The sequence below is a fragment of the Felis catus genome, chromosome A3 (assembly GCF_018350175.1).
Source record: "Felis catus isolate Fca126 chromosome A3, F.catus_Fca126_mat1.0, whole genome shotgun sequence".
In the NCBI taxonomy this organism is placed as follows: Eukaryota; Metazoa; Chordata; class Mammalia; order Carnivora; family Felidae; genus Felis; species Felis catus.
In genome coordinates, this window is record NC_058370.1 from 30,421,519 (window position 1) to 30,437,004 (window position 15,486).

At 48.4% G+C, this 15,486-nt stretch overlaps 1 protein-coding gene across 4 annotated transcripts; it reads left to right on the forward strand.

Annotated features, from left to right (window-relative positions):
• Positions 1-1,512: 1,512 nt before the first annotated feature.
• On the forward strand, positions 1,513-10,087 carry AP5S1 (adaptor related protein complex 5 subunit sigma 1). Of its 4 annotated transcripts, none has more exons than XM_006929886.5 (3): positions 1,513-1,796; positions 7,485-7,676; positions 8,946-10,087. In XM_006929886.5, exons 2-3 carry the CDS (start codon positions 7,501-7,503, stop codon positions 9,370-9,372), a joined length of 603 nt encoding a protein of 200 aa, XP_006929948.2. In that variant the 5' UTR covers positions 1,513-1,796; positions 7,485-7,500; the 3' UTR covers positions 9,373-10,087. The 4 variants fall into 4 exon arrangements, with proteins under 4 accessions (XP_006929948.2, XP_003983731.2, XP_019682343.2 ...); XM_003983682.5 differs by lacking the exon at positions 1,513-1,796 and adding an exon at positions 6,238-6,395; XM_019826784.3 differs by lacking the exon at positions 1,513-1,796 and adding an exon at positions 6,431-6,646.
• The last annotated feature ends 5,399 nt before the right edge of the window (positions 10,088-15,486 follow it).

A 15,486-nucleotide genomic window follows, 5' to 3' on the forward strand; every position in this document is an offset into this window, starting at 1 on the left:
CATCCCCCAGAGAAGGTCCTGGTCCTCACATATACCTTGATGGGGGTGGACCTGAGTCTGGGAGAGGGAATGCCAGAGGTTTGCCTCTCCAACTCGGGCCAGGACCCCATCTACCCCTGGAGTTCAGGGGATGGGGCAGAGGTGCCCCAATCTCTCCTCCCCCTAGCAAGAGAAGCGATAACTTCTTTCCTGGATGCTCATGAAGGGACGCAGATCAGGCAAGGAAGCAGTTTAAAATCCTGGGCTGCTGGCCAGTTTTGAAGGTTGTTTTGCCCGGGCCAGGGTAGTTAAAGAGCATCATAGGGCCAGGCACAGGTGGGAAGCTGGCCTGTGCCAAGCTGACCAAGTCAGTGGGCACTAGTGGGGTGTGGACACCAGCTGAATCACTCACTGGGTCACTTGCAAAAACAATTTTAAAAAATGTTTTCTTTTTAAATTGAAGAATAATCAACATCTCATCAAGGGGCACACATCTTAAGCAGAGAACACAGACCCGAGGAACCATTACACAGCTCAAGATAAAGGACTTCTCTAGAATTCCATGAGGCTCTCTCTTGCTTCCTCCCAGTGCCTGCATCCCAGGGGTCCCCACTATTCTGACCTCTGTCAGGTAGATTCGTTTCTCCTGTCTTGAGCTTCATATACATGAAATCATACAGTTCATACCCTTACGTCTGGCTTCCTTCACTCAGCATGACTTTGAGATTCATTTATGTTTCCTTTAGCAGCAGTTTGTTCCTGTTCATTGCTGAATAGTTTTCCACTGTGTGACTATACTCCTAAATTGAATTATTCATTCTAAATTTTTTTCTTCTGGTTTTTACATTAAAAAATTAAGATACAGGGGTGCCTGGGTGGCTTAGTTAAGCATCTGACTCTTGATCTCAGCTTAGGTCTTGATCTCAGGGTCGTGAGTTCAAGCCCCACATTGGGCTCTGTGCTGGGCATGAAGCCTACTTAAAGAATATATAAAAGTGAAGATATAGTTTATATATATCAAATTCACCCATTTGAGTGTACGATTCTGTGAGTTTTGACAAATGCATACAGTGTGTAACCACCATCACAATCAGGTATAGAACATTTTCATTGTGCCCTTGATGGATTATTTGAGGTGATTTCAAATGGTACCGGCAATATACCCAGGAGTGGAAATGCCGGGTCATAGTGTGTTTGCTCAGCTTTAGCGTTTTCTACCAGCAGAGTGAGAATTCTGCTGCCCCGTATGCTCATCACAATTGGTAAATTTTAATTTCTCTCTCTTAACCAGAAAACGTGAACGTTGTACATAGCAAAGAGCTCTGTTAAGTGCTGGACCTACACGTTGCGGTGTGGCAGCAGCAAGGCTCAAGCATTATAAGCCCAGCCTGTTTTCTGACTCTCCTACACTGAAATATTGGTCTTAATTTCTTCCTCAGGTCAGATTCTCTAAAAAAGTTAAAGTGACTCCTCAGAGTCAGTTGGCTGTACGTCATTGGCTTGAGCCCATCCATTGACGACAGCTTACAGCCATCTAGAAAACTTGGGATTTCTAAAAAGTCTTCGTATCTGGAATCGAACACGTAGGCGCCCACTTTCCAGAGGCAATGAAACTGTTCGTACAGAAAGGAGGGATGTTTAGACAAGGAGGTCCACGGTCTCATGGAATCTGGAAACAATCAGGAGAGGGAAGTTGAGTAATGACGGGGAAGTTGCTGTTCTGCAGCCAGGAAAGCCATGCCTTGAGAGAACGCTGGAGGAAGTGGACTTGTTCACAGCCGATTGTTCAAAGGAGACAGTTGGTTACGGGACAGAAGGTAAGAAGCATTCCTGCCCAGCCCACACAGGAATTGGTGTGGGTGCCAGCCGTGTGCCGCTAGGCAGCCTCCGCCCCACCCAGCCGCACCAGCACACGCCCCTGGGAGGGCTGCCAGGCTCTGAGTCAGCGGGGCCTGAGGCAGCCGGAGGGGAGGAAGCCTCACGTGGCCGGGTCCCCAGCCGCCTCGTGGGGCCTTCTGGCTGTCAGCCCTGCAGGAAGCGCGGCTGTTTGAAAGGACGAATCACACATGGCCTCCTCCTCCTGGAGCCCAGCCAAGACTATTTCCATGGGGCCTGGGGCTCCCTGAGGGTGGGATGGAGCTCCCAGGGTTGGGTTGTAGAAGGTATGCAGGGCTGGAGTTGGAGGAGCCTTATGGTCTTCTGAAATTTGGAGCAGGGGCTGAGTCAGCCCCTGGGGCCACTGTGGGGGGACAGGGAGGAAGGGGGACACACAAGGTGGGGGGAGGGGCAGGCTGAAATCTACGGACATGCACATCTCCCTTAGCACGTAACCTCAGGAAAGTTACTTGAGTTCACTGTGCCTTAATTTCCTCATCTGTAAAATGGGGATTGTAAATGCCCCCCTTCAAAGGATTGTGGGTTGGATCAAATGAGTTAGTGTATGTAAAGCACTCAGAACAGAACCTGTATACAGTGAGTGCCATACAAGAGTTGGCTATGGCTGTTACTACTTAGGGCCAGTGCGAGGATTAAAGAACAGACAGGTAAAAAGGATGAGCCTGAAAACAATTAGAAGAAAGGGGTCCAGGCCGAGGGTTTTGTCCCTTTTCTGCACATGGGCAAGCCCCAGGGTTGTAGGAGAAAAGCCCAGATGCTGTATGTAGGCTGGTGGTCTACTGCACCAGTCCAGGTAGCAGTTAGGAAGCTGTGGAAGGGGATGTGGTGGAGACAGAGGAGGAAGCCATCTGTGTGGCTGGTGGAAAGCTGCCCGCACAGGGCAATGCCATCTCTGAGATGACCCAGGGAGGTGGAGGGGGATGGAAGAACAAGCCTGGCCTGAATTTGGTCCCCTTTATTCTACAGCAGCCTTATCCACTTAATCTCAGCCCGCCTGGATTCTCAAAAAAGCAGATCCCTTCTTCTGCTTAGTTTGCTATTCTACTCTTTGAGAAATGGCTAGACATCCTTATCAGGGAGTCATTCAGAAAATCCACTGCCTGGGGCTGGCAGATTCTACCCAATGGCCCTCCCCACATCCAGAAGTAGGTGGTGGCTCAACTAGTCTGGCCTGAGGACTCAGGGTCTGTAAAGACCTTCAATATGGGTTCCCAGCTGTCAAAAACTAATGGGGCTGTCCCCAGGGAGTGAGTTCTCTGTCCCTGGAGATGTGTAAGCAGGACCTGGAGGTTGGTTCTAATATCTGGGAGAAGCAGCAGAGCTTCCCAAGCCAGGCTGCCCACCGGTGATCAGGACACTGCTACGGCTTGGGTAGGTGTGGAATGGAAACTGCTTTCCAAGTTGAATCAGTATCAGTCACCGTGCACACATCACAGTGTTGGGCACCAAGGGGCATTGGAAAAGGCAGGCACCAGGCTGCCTGCCACCATGGGGTAGGCCTCACCCGGACATGGGTAGGGAGCAGTGGAGAATGGGAGTGTGGGGAAGGGGCCCAATGTAAGAGGGTACAGGCAACCCCCCACCCCGGTTCACAGGACCACTGAGAAGACCACTGGGGAGTGGCGTGATAGGCACCTCTGCACACAGCCAGAGGGAGGGGAGGGGGAATGATAGGAAGGTGTGATCCTGAGCCACTTCTAGACAGGTGGGCCAGGCCCTAAATCCAGCCACCTTCCTCATTCAATCTCCTCTAGTTTTTGTGTAGTGCTTTATTTTACTTTCCTTCTTTCTCTCTTCAGTTTCTCTCTCTCTTACACACACACACACACACACACACACACACACACACACACTCTCCATATCCCACAAACCCACATCTGCACCTATTGTATGCCTGGCCCAGCTGCAACCTGTAGGGTAACCACTATGAAAGGCTCACACACATGAACATGCAACGCATGTTGCTTCCACCGCACTCAGACGGTTCCATTCTGTCGTGAGGACCGGTCTTATAATTCCAGGAGGCACTGGAAGGTCAGCCTGTCCGTCCCTCTGCCTCCCATCAGACCAGAACACCCCACTTGCTTTCCAGTGCTGACCAACACCTCTCTGACACCTTCTCCTATCTTGCCTCTGTATTAAGGGTTGTCAACATGCATTGATTTACTGAGTGCCTACTATATGCCAGGCAACACCCTGACCACTTCACGTTGCCTCAATTAGGCATGAATTAGACTGTATGTAACGGCAACCCCACACAGCTGTTTAACAAAATAAATGTGTGTGCTCCTCACTCAGCAAGAAGGCTCTGCAGCATCTTGGGGGACCCAGGCTCCTTCCTGCCTCACTGTCCTCAGCTCATGGCTTTAGACCTGGTAATCACAGGCTGGCTGAAGGCTGCAAAGAGTCAGGAATGGCACCTGAGTCTGCTCTGCTACTTGTCAAGACACTACCTCCATCTGGGTCCTCCAAAGCCCTGCATAGTAGTGGCTCAGGCTAGATTTTCACTGCTGTCTCCTTCACATACCTCGCGAGGCCAGCCCCTCAGTGGCCTGGGACTTGGGAGTGGACTCACTGCCTAAGGAATGGACAGAGGGACGCCTGGGTGGCTCAGTCGGTTGAGTGTCCGACTCTTGATTTCAGCTCAGGTCAGGATCCCAGGGTCGTGGGATTGAGCCCCACATGGGGCTCCATGCTGAGTGTGTGGAGCCTGCTTAGGATTCTCTTTCTCCCTCTGCCCCTCTCCCCCATTTGGGCTTTCTAAAAAGAAAAAAAAAATAAATTTAAAAATAATTTTTTAAAAAAGGAACGGACAGAGGCTGGAAAACTGTATTCCAGATGCCAGGTGGCCCCAAGCAACCACAGCCCTTGGCCAGGTCTCTGCTGTAATCAGCTGGCAGACATGGGTCCTGGCTGAGCGTGATAGGGACCAGCAACCAGGAACTGAGTCAACATGACCCCAGTCTTGTGACTGAGTTCTCACACTCTCTGGGCCTGCCCCTCCATCTACAAATATATGTTGTACATGTGTTCAAAATGCCCCTATGCCCTAGTCAGACCCTGCCCATCTCCTGTAGCCTTCCTTCAATGCCGCCCTGCCCAGGTCCTGTAGCCATTGCATGCCTTGCCCTTGGAGCGGACTGGCTCCAGGGTCCCCACCTTGGCTGCCCGGCTCTTCATTTCTTCAGTCACCAAGGAGTGTGTTCTTGTCGGCTCCAGGCCTACTTTGTGCGTGGCCCTGGGGAAGGAACATGTGTGCCATGGCCTGTGTATACCCCATGGGAGACATCACCACCACAGGCAGACCCTCAGCAATGGGTGCAAAGTCAGCAGCTGAACAGCAGTCCAGGCAAGAAAGTTTCCCCTAGGTTTTGGTCTGAGCACATTTTGAAGGGGAAAAAAGGGGGGAGGAAAGGGCATTCCAGGCTGAGGGAACAGCCAGTGTGGAAGCTCTGAGGAACAGAACACTGGGAGGCTTGAGTGGTTCACTTGCTAATAGGCAAACGGGTACATGCATGTGTGGGGATGCCCAGGGTAGGCAGTGAGGCTCAGGATAGACCTTGCTGGGCCCCCAAACACCTCTGGGCTGAGTCTCTAATTGGGGCTGGAGGCAGATGGTCTGCCAGGCCCCTTTTAGGTTGAAAGAATAAATCTCTTCACTATACCTTTGACAGCCTCCCTCAAAGAGGGGTCAACTTGTTAGAGGTGGAAGTACGAATGGAAAAACTGGTCAGCCTACTAAACCCTTCACTGGGGTCCAACGAAGTGACTCACCTGCCAGGAACACACAGCTTGTGACAGGGGTGGGCTAGGGGGATGGGGGGGGGCAGGGATAAATTTGAATCATTCTACTCGAAACCGAACCCTGGCCTTAACCCACCTCAGGAACCCACAACCCTAAACCCTCCCCGAAGAAATGCCTAAATATGCATCTTTGTCCTGAAGTCACAATTTCCAAAAGTAAAGCCCAGGAACCTGCATTTTAACAGGCACCCCACTGACTCCCACGCAAAATGGCCAGTTTGAGAACAAGCCCCGCACCTTTAGGCCCCACGAGCCTCAGAAGGCTCGCAGGGACCTCGGGGTCCGAACCCCTCCTGCTCGCAACTACGCGGCCGCCCGGCCTTTTCCGGAAGGTTCACATGCCGGGTCGCTGCGCCCTCTCGCGGTCGACGGGGGCTGTGGCCTGGGGCTCGGCTGGTCCAGGGGCTCCGAGTAGGAACACCCATACCCTGTCTGGAAATAATGGGCATGGGCCTTGCTGGGAGCTCGAAGCAAGGGGTCTTTGATCGGAGGGCGAAAGCTGCCCTCGCCGGGGGCCAGGGTGTCAGAACACCGCCCCTCCCCACTCCCGGAGCAGCACTCCGGGCGCGCGGGCCCCGCCCACCTTGCGCGCGTCACCTCGTGCGCGCTCTCGCGACCGGCGTGCGCAAGCGCCCAGGGGCTTCGCAGCCGCCATTACTTTCCCACTGCCGGGTCCTGCGGCCTGTTAGCAGAAGTCCGCAGGCAGGGAAGGAAGGGTGAGTACGACGCCTGGAGGACAGCGGCCCCGGGGCTCAGGAACAGCACACTCAGGGCGGGGTGACTGGCTTAGGTCTTGTCTGACTGGAGCAAGAAACTACAACCCCCCAAATGCCCTGCGCCCCAGGGTTGCGCGAGGCAGTGACGTGAGAGTTTTTGTCGCTACCATTTGTGGGCAGGGGAGACGCGGTGGCGGAGGCTGATGACGCGCTCTTCTTGCCGCTGGAGGGTCACCGGAGGTCAGCGCCAGGTCAGCTGGCTCCCGCTCTCAGAGCGCCTTCGCGAACCTTCCTGCTTGACCAGTCTAAACTGACGATCTATTTACCCTTAATCACAGATAACAGATATTTGTTTACTGTGTACCCGCTGCCTTTCCATCCCTGGCTGGCCACTGAACCAGCCAGACACCCTTATTAGTATCATTACTTAGTAGTCTTTATTTTTAAGTAATCTGAAACTTACAGAAAATTTCAAGAGTTTCTTATAAAGAGCTATCTCATACCCTTTGATAATTAAGTTAGCTGCAGATACGATGCCATTTTAGCTCAATGTTTAGAGGTATGTCAGTGTATATTTTCTAAAAACGAGAACATTCTCCCACATTCAAAATTAGGTAACATTGGTCAAGACTATTATCTAGAATGTTTCCAGTTGCCCTACTAGTGCTGTACGTTGAAACTACCCTTTTCTTGGCTGGGGATCCCCCCCACACATCCCACACACAGGCAGCGTTCAGCTGGCCTTGTCTCTTTAGTCTCTTTCAGTCTGGAGCAGCACTCCCCAGCTTCTGTTGACTCTTTTTGAATATTCCTGGCCATTTGTTTTGTAGTTTTGTAGGTTTGGGGTTGTCTGAGATTTCTTCACTTGACCTTAGCCAAAAGGCAGAGAAGCAATTGAGATTTCTTCACCATTGACTTTGTTGTGAGCAGAAGTGCTGCTGACCCGACACCATTATGCCGAGGCGGGGAGTGTGTCTTGGGTAGCTGAGGAGCACCAGTGACCAGCCACAGCAGCCTCTGGACATGCTGCCTTGTGGCTGCCCTGTGACTTTAACACCCATCTCACTGAGGTCTCTGGCTTCCCTGTAGTGCCTGCCCTGGAGCTATGGTCCACGCCTTCCTCATCCACAACTTGCGGGCTCCGCAGGCCCAGGACACGGGCCTTTGCCGAGTGCTCTACTCCTGCGTCTTTGGTGCCGAGAATTCACCTGATGACCCACGGCCACATGGTGCTGAGAGGGACAGGCTCCTTCGAAAGGAGCAGATTTTGGCTGTGGCCAGGTAACACATGGGCCTTCACTGAACACATGCCTGATAATGATAGGTTTTCTGCGGGGCACAGAGAATCAGACTAAGAAGCAGAGACAGAGTTTTAGAGTAGTGTTTCCATGAGCTGTCCACAGTTGTTCACAAGCGTTATGTGAAAAGGGGTTAAAGAAATAATAACAGTACGGTCATCATCGTTAACTATTATAGTTAGCATTTATTGAGCCTGTACATATGTGCTAAGAGTTTATGTTCTGAGCATTTTATGTATATGGACTCATTAATCCTTGTAACCATCTATTGAGATAGATACAGTTATTATCCCTACCTTGCAGGTGAATAAACTGAGGTACAGAGACTTTAAGGAACTTAACCTGCCCAAGGTTATGTAACTAGAACATGGCAGAGCTGGGATTTGGGTGTAGGCAGGCAGATCCTGGAACATGCTTTGCAGTGCAGGACTTCTCAGGGCCATTAGTATGCCTGTAGGTTTTATGAATCCCTAAGGAGGAGTGAGAATGTCATACATGGGAATGCTGAGCCCAGAGCCTCCTGAAAGCCACTGAAAGAGCAGTGTGTGGGAAATACTGTTCCAGATGTAGTGGCTGGCCTTGGACCTTCCCATCCCAGACCCAGATGGAGCCAGCCAGTGCCAGAATCTCTTGACCTCTCTGCCTTTTGTGTCCGGGGATTAGCATTCTCGAATGGGCAGCCCTGTGTTAGCCTCTTGCCATCCCCTTGTTCCTCTGGGCCTCCACCCCCCTCCTGTAGCACAGAAAATTAAATGCCTTTAAAACCAGCCTGTGCATGGCCCAAATTAGAAAGTGATTCAGGAGGGATCAGAGAGTGATTTCAAAAACCTGAATGGCCAAGTGGACGGTCTTCTCTTTTTTATTTGGAAAGGGTTGCAGGATGGTGGTGGAGAGGTTGGACAGGCCAGTTGCGTTTCTTCATTTCTCATGGCTTGCGTTTCTTTATGTTAAGGAAGCCTCTGTGAAGCTAGTGGTGGCAGGATCTTTTTCCCCTGGTGCCCTTTCCGGGCTCAAAGAGCTGTGTTCAAAACCTGCCTTCTCTTGAACACATGGAGTGAAATGGTTCAGGGCCTGGAGATGGGAGCCTGGATTCCTGTCATGGCTCATGCTTCCTGCTCTGTGGTCCTGGGCAGGTCACTTAGTCCCTCTGGGGCTAAGTGTCTACCTCTGAGATATGGAGTTAATAGCACCTCTCAGTTTTAGGGGTGGTCATGAGGATGACAGAAATCAGTGACCCACCCACTCTTCCCAGGCAGGTGGAATCCATGTGCCAGCTTCAGCAGCAGGCATCTGGCCGGACCTCCGTGGACCTGCAGCTTCAGTCCTCAGATGAGCCAGTGCCCCTGCATGAGGCCCCACATGGGGCCTTCCGCCTGGCAGCAGGGGACCCTTTCCAGGAGCCTCGGACAGTGGTGTGGCTGGGTGTGCTCTCATTAGGCTTTGTCCTGGTGCTGGATGCCCATGAGAACCTGCTGCTGGCTGAGAGCACACTCCGGCTGCTGGCACGCCTCCTTCTGGATCACCTCCGGCTGCTTACCCCCAGCACCAACCTCTTGCTTAGGGCTGATCGCATCGAGGGCATCCTTGCCCGCTTCCTGCCCCATGGTCAACTGCTCTTCCTCAATGACCAGTTTGTCCAGGGTCTGGAGAAGGAACTCAGTGCTTCCTGGCCCCGCTGACCCCTCACTGGGATGGGGCTTCCTGAGGGGCAGGGAAGGAGGACAGGGATGGATGGACACACAGCCAGGTGAATCTTGGCATTGGCCTCCTTCCCAGCCTGCTCCCAGCTCTGCTGTGCTACCACATCCAGGACAAGTGGACGGGACAAGCTGGCAGAAAAGAGGGCTGGGCAAAGGGTGGTGAGGAGGAATCCCGGAACATCCTGTGCCTGGAGCTGCCATGTGACTCATTTAGACTGCATAGTGGACCAGTCTCACCTGTCCTTGACCCCAGTTTCTCCCATCCCCGGCAGCCAGCCCCCAAAACAGTCCACCAGTTGCTAGTGTTGGAGCATGAGGAGTGGAACTCAGCCCACTTTCTCCTTCCAAACCCATAGTCCTCACAGTGCAAAAGGAACCTGAGACTCCCAGGGTGGGGGAGCTGGTTGCTGTATTTGCACTCACTTAGGCAACATTACCAACAAGGATTTTGTCAGTGAGGACTTGCTCAGTGTCCAGCCCCACCACAGTTCACAAATGTGTCTGTCGTTCATTCAGCAGGGGGATTCTGTAGCTCTCTTTGGGCCCATCCCTTGCCCACCAGGCAACTTCAAGATGATGCTAGGTTTCCTTTGTCTTCAGGGAGAGAAGATACCATCAGATGGGTGCAAGAAGTCTAGCCAGGATGAAGTTGTCTTTCTTGTTTTGAATTAAAAGCACTGATTGTGTGATTTCATTCTTTGTTTCTGTAAGTTTGGATAATGTATATTTGCTCTTATGAGTACGTGTCTCTTTGGCACTGAGCTGGGTATCTGAGCTTTCATGATCAAAGATGCCCCCAAGAAGCATCTTGGGAGGTCTCCAGCTCTTGTGCCCCATATCACCCCTGTCGCCTTATGGGCCTCCTTTGGGTGGTAGTACTTGTTTTCTGTACCAAAATGTGGCAGGTTGGTGTGGATCTCTGAGAAGCAGAGCCTGAGACGAGGATTAGAGGATTAGAGGATTAGTTACAAGTCTCTTACATGGGAGGTGATTCCAGGAAGTACAGGAAGGGAAGGCAGCCCATACAGGTACATTATCTAGGGTGGGTCGGGAGCTTAGTGCCTTTGGGGGCTGTAACACAACAGTCACTTTTGAGTGACCTTGCTTCAAGGGTGAGGGACTAAGAATGTTTGCCATTCTCTTCAGTCAGTGGTTTTGAGTTGGTCTTAAGACAAATTACCTGGCTCTTTCTGCCCCCAGAAAAAGGCATTGTGGTGCTGGGCCTGGCTGCATGATGGTCAAACCCAAAAGGATATGGGTGGGGCACCAAACTCCTGTTATGAGTCTTTAACCAGCAGCTCCTTGTGGTGGTTTAAAATGATTCAATTGGGGGCACCGTCTGTTAAGCACCTGACCCTTGGTTTCAACTTAGGTCATGATCTCATGGTTCGTGAGCCCCAAGTCGGCCTTCTTGGGATTCACTCTCTCCCACTCTGTCCCTCCCCTATTTGTGTGTGTGCATGCATGCACTCTCTATCTCAAATAAGTAAACGTTAAAAAAAAAAAAAACTGGAAAAAAAATTTCTTTATTCTTTATTGTCAGTACCACACTGTCTTGATTACTGTTGCTTTAGATAGTAGTAAGTCTTCAAGGCAGATAGTGTCAGTCCTCCAGCTTTGTTCTTCAATAATGAGTTGGCTAGGGGTACCTGGATGGCTCAGTCAGTTAAGCATCCTGACTTCAGCTCAAGTCGTGATCTCATGGTTCATAAATTTGAGCCCTACATCTGACTCTGCTGTCAGCGCTGAGCCCACTTTGGATCCTCAGTCTCGCTCTCTCTGCCCATCCTATGCTCTCTCTCAAAAATAAATAATAAAAAAATAAAAGTATTTTAAAAAATAAAGAGTTGGCTAATCTCAGTCTTTTGCCTTTCCATATAAACTTTAGATCAGTTTTTCAAATCCGCAAAATGACTTGTTGGGAATTTAATTGGGATTGCACTGAATATGTAGATCAAATAGATCACATTGGGAAGAATTGACATTTTGACAATATCGAGTCTTCCCATCCACAAACGGAATATGCACTTACTTTGTTCTCCTTTTATTTCTTTCATCAGAGTTTTATGGTTTTCCTCATAACAAATCTTGTACATATTTTGTTAGACTTGAAGTCTAACTGAAAAACTTGCACCCACCTCTGTCCCATCCATTCTGTTCCCCCCACTATCCCAAAGGGTAATAGCTTTCTATATTTTCTACATATCTATCTCTCTTATACAAATACAAGCAAATACGAACTTGGGTTCTTATTCCACTTCCTGCCTGCATTGTTTTCTTACACTATAGGCCAGCTTGATATAGGGTTCTGCACTTGCTTGTTTCACTTAACAGTGTTGCCTGGAGATCTTTTCATAGCAGTACATGGGATTCTTATTCTTTTTTTAAGTTTGTTTATTTGTTGAGAGAAATAGAAAGAGGGGGAGGGGCAAAGAGAGAGAGAGGGAGAGAGAATCCCAAGCAGGCTGTGTACTGATGCGAGGCTCGATCTCACAGTGAGACCATGACCTAAGCCAAAATCAATAGTTGGACATTAACCAACTGAGCCATCCAGGTGCCCCTTATTCTTTTTATTCTTTACTCATTATATGAGTATATTATAGTTCATTTAACAGATCTAAGAATTACTGTGAAATATCTCACATTTATAAAATGGTGGTTAGAATCATAATCTGAGTACCCATCATTAAACTTGCAAAAGCATTAACTCATTAATTTCTGCCATTTTTATTAAGTCCTTCCTTCTGTTTTCATTTCCTTCTGTTATCTATAACTCTTTAAGGGTGCTTAATTCTTTTGTTTTCAGGTTTAAAAAAAAATTGGTATTTGTGTTTTAAGTTAAGAATTTTCCTCTGACAACTGTTTAAGCTATATCCCGTAGGTGCTGACATGTGGTGTTTTCTCTAATGATATTTTCTGGAAAACCTGCAGTGTAATTTCTTTCCTCTTTGATTCCCTATTTAAAAAAAAAATTTTTTTTTAACGTTTATTTATTTTTGAGACAGAGACAGAGCATGAACAGGGGAGGGGCAGAGAGAGAGAGAGACACACAGAATCTGAAACAGGCTCCAGGCTCTGAGCTGTCAGCACAGAGCCCGACACGGGGCTCAAACTCACAGACCGTGAGATCATGACCTGAGCCGAAGTTGGACGCTTAACCCACCAAGCCACCCAGGCGCCCCTGATTCCCTATTTTTACATGACCATGTAAGAACAATATTCCTGAGTTCTTGTATGTTCAAAAAAGTAACAATAATTTGGAACCTGTATACTTACCTTTTTGGTCTGGGTGCCCCAAAGATTCTTTATTTTCCAGTAATATTACTAGAATATATTTTGTAGTGTAAACATGGTGTGTTTTTTGTTCAAATGTAGATTTAAATTCTTATTTCAGAAACATTTCCCTGAATTATATCTTTTTTTTTAAGGTTTTTATTTTTAAGTAATCTCTGCACCCAACATGGGGCTGGAACTCACAGTCCTGAGATCAAGAGTTGCATGCTGCACCGACTGAGCCAGCCAGGAGTCCCTGAGTTATATCTTTAATAGTTATTGTATTTCATTGGTTTTGTTCTCTTCAGGGATTCCAGTGAAGCACTAGTTGGCTCTCCTTTTCCTGTTATCCATGGCTATGTTTTTTCTCCCTAATCCTTTTTAAAAATCATTATTGTTGAAGTATGATTGACATACAATGTTATATTAGCTGCAGGTGTACAACAGATTGAGTCAACAATTCTGTACATTATGCATTGGTCCCCATAAGTGTAGATACCATCTGTCACCATACGACGTTACTACAGTATTACTGGCTATATGCCCTATCTGTATTTTTCATCTCTGTGATTTACATATTTTATACTGGAAGTTTGTATCTCTTAATTCCCTTTATCTGTTTCACCCATCCTTTCACTACCTAATCTTTGTAACATGGCAGATCCCTGAAAGCATCAGAAAAGGAAAATGACTTTCTAAAGATGTATCTCGTATTTTCCAGTAGGAACGGCAGTGCAGAGGCTCCACTGGACCCAGTTTAGCTTAACCTAGGAGAGAGCTTGCAGGCTATGAAGTCCCTGAGGCTCACTTGTGTGACTCAGACCTCTGCCTTCTGGATGGTTCCAGGTCCTCCATTCTGTGGAGCTGGTGCATCCCCTTAGTATTGCAGTGGCAGTTGGTCGAGCCCTCATCCCACCTGCAGGGGGACACTGAGCACTGAGCACATCATATGTGTCTCTGAGGCATCACTTCTTGGCTTCTTGGCTTCTGTGCTGTTGTCAGGCTCCCTTGGGTCTCAAGACATGTGGCTCCTCTCTTCTCCCTGTCGTGCTGTGTCTGCCCAGACTCCGAATACATGCTCTTTCCCTTGATGCCCCAGAATCAGGCATTTGGGTGGTAGCAAACTTTAAAGGTTAGAGGGATAGAGAGGAGTTATCCTAAAGAACAGAGCAAAAAACTTAAGATTGATTGTTAGACATTTCTGTTCTCTGAGTCTCTAAACCATTCCCCCTAAAGGGATGTTCTTACTCTCAGTTCCTTCTGGAGCCTCAGCCACCCATCAGCTTTCAGGCTGCTCCCTTCTTTCTTATCTTTTTATTAAAAATTGTTTTTCTTCTTTTTATTGTAAAGTATATATAACATAAAATTGACCATTTTAACTATTTTTAAGTGTACAATTTAGTGGCAGTAAGTACATTCACAGTATTGTATCTGTTCCAGCATGTTTTCTTCATGTGAAACAGAAACTGCATCCATTAAGCAGTGCCTCCCCATGCTTCCTCCTGTACTCTCTGTTCTTAGCAGCCTTGTTTTATTCCTGTTCATTCCCCCCTGTCCTGTTCATACTGAGCAGTGTAAGGCCTCATCGCCCACCCAGCTTGGTTCCAGCCTACCTGTTGATAGTATATCTGTGCCCACTTAAAAAAGAGAAAGAAAAAGATTGTTCTGGGGTTCCATCTGCAGCAACTCAAAGCATATTTCCTTCCTTCCTTCCTTCCTTCCTTCCTTCCTTCCTTCCTTCCTTCCTTCCTTCCTTCCTTTCTGTTATTTATTTATTTTGAGAGAGAATGAGAGAGCACAAGCAGGGAAAGGGCAGAGAGAAGAAGAGACAAAATCTCAAGCAGACTCCGCACCATCAATGCAGAGCCCAATGTGGGACTCGAACTCACAAGCCCACGAGATCATGACCTGAGTGGAGATCGAGAGTCGGATGCTTAACTGACTACGCCATCCAGGTGCTCCTCAAACCACATTTTCAATGTTCTGCATTGAACTCACAAACTCTTATAGGAAATGATTAAATTCTCAAGCAAGGCCTCCTTCCCCACTAATCTCTGTAAGCTGAAGGGGATCATAGAAAGATGTATTCTTCCAGACATGAATTATATATTCCCCTTAAGAAGCAGATACAGCGGTTTTAATTTATCAGTTTTCTCCGCCTCCCTCCACCCATCACATATGCTTATTTGTGTGTTATTTAGTTTAATGTTTTTTTCCCCATTAGGTTACACCTCCAGGAGGATTTACATTGTGTCTCTTGTTTTCTAGTTAAACATAGAACCTGGCACATAGCAGGCACCCAAAATATGTTAAATGAATGCACGAATGAATAGGTGGTTTATAAGAGACCCTTGGGGCCAGGGAGTCTGCAACATCACCATGTAACAACTTTTTATTTCTCCTGGGAAAGCAGAAACAGCAGACTGCCTCTGCTATCTCTCAAGGATGGTAGGCCCAAGATCACATGTCCCTACCCCAGATGATAAACTACTTGTTACAGCAAAGAAACCGATGGTGTAAAATTCGCAAGTTTCCTGCTACAGGCCCCCTGTGTTCAGAACTTCTGCTGGCTTGCCTTCTACACTGCTGTTAATGAAAAGGAATGATCTTTCTCTTTGGTTAGTATTATTATTGGGTGTTAGCATAGGCCTGTGATTTCTGCCCCTAGGAATAGTGAGTAAAAAAGTGGTTAGAACTCCTCCTCTCTCTGAAATAATCGCCTGAGTTTATGAAGCCTAGCAGTAGTCAGAGCAACACCTTCTATGTCCACCCTGATTATGCAGGCCATGGCAACTTGAGGGTCCAGAAGTCTTTGGCCCA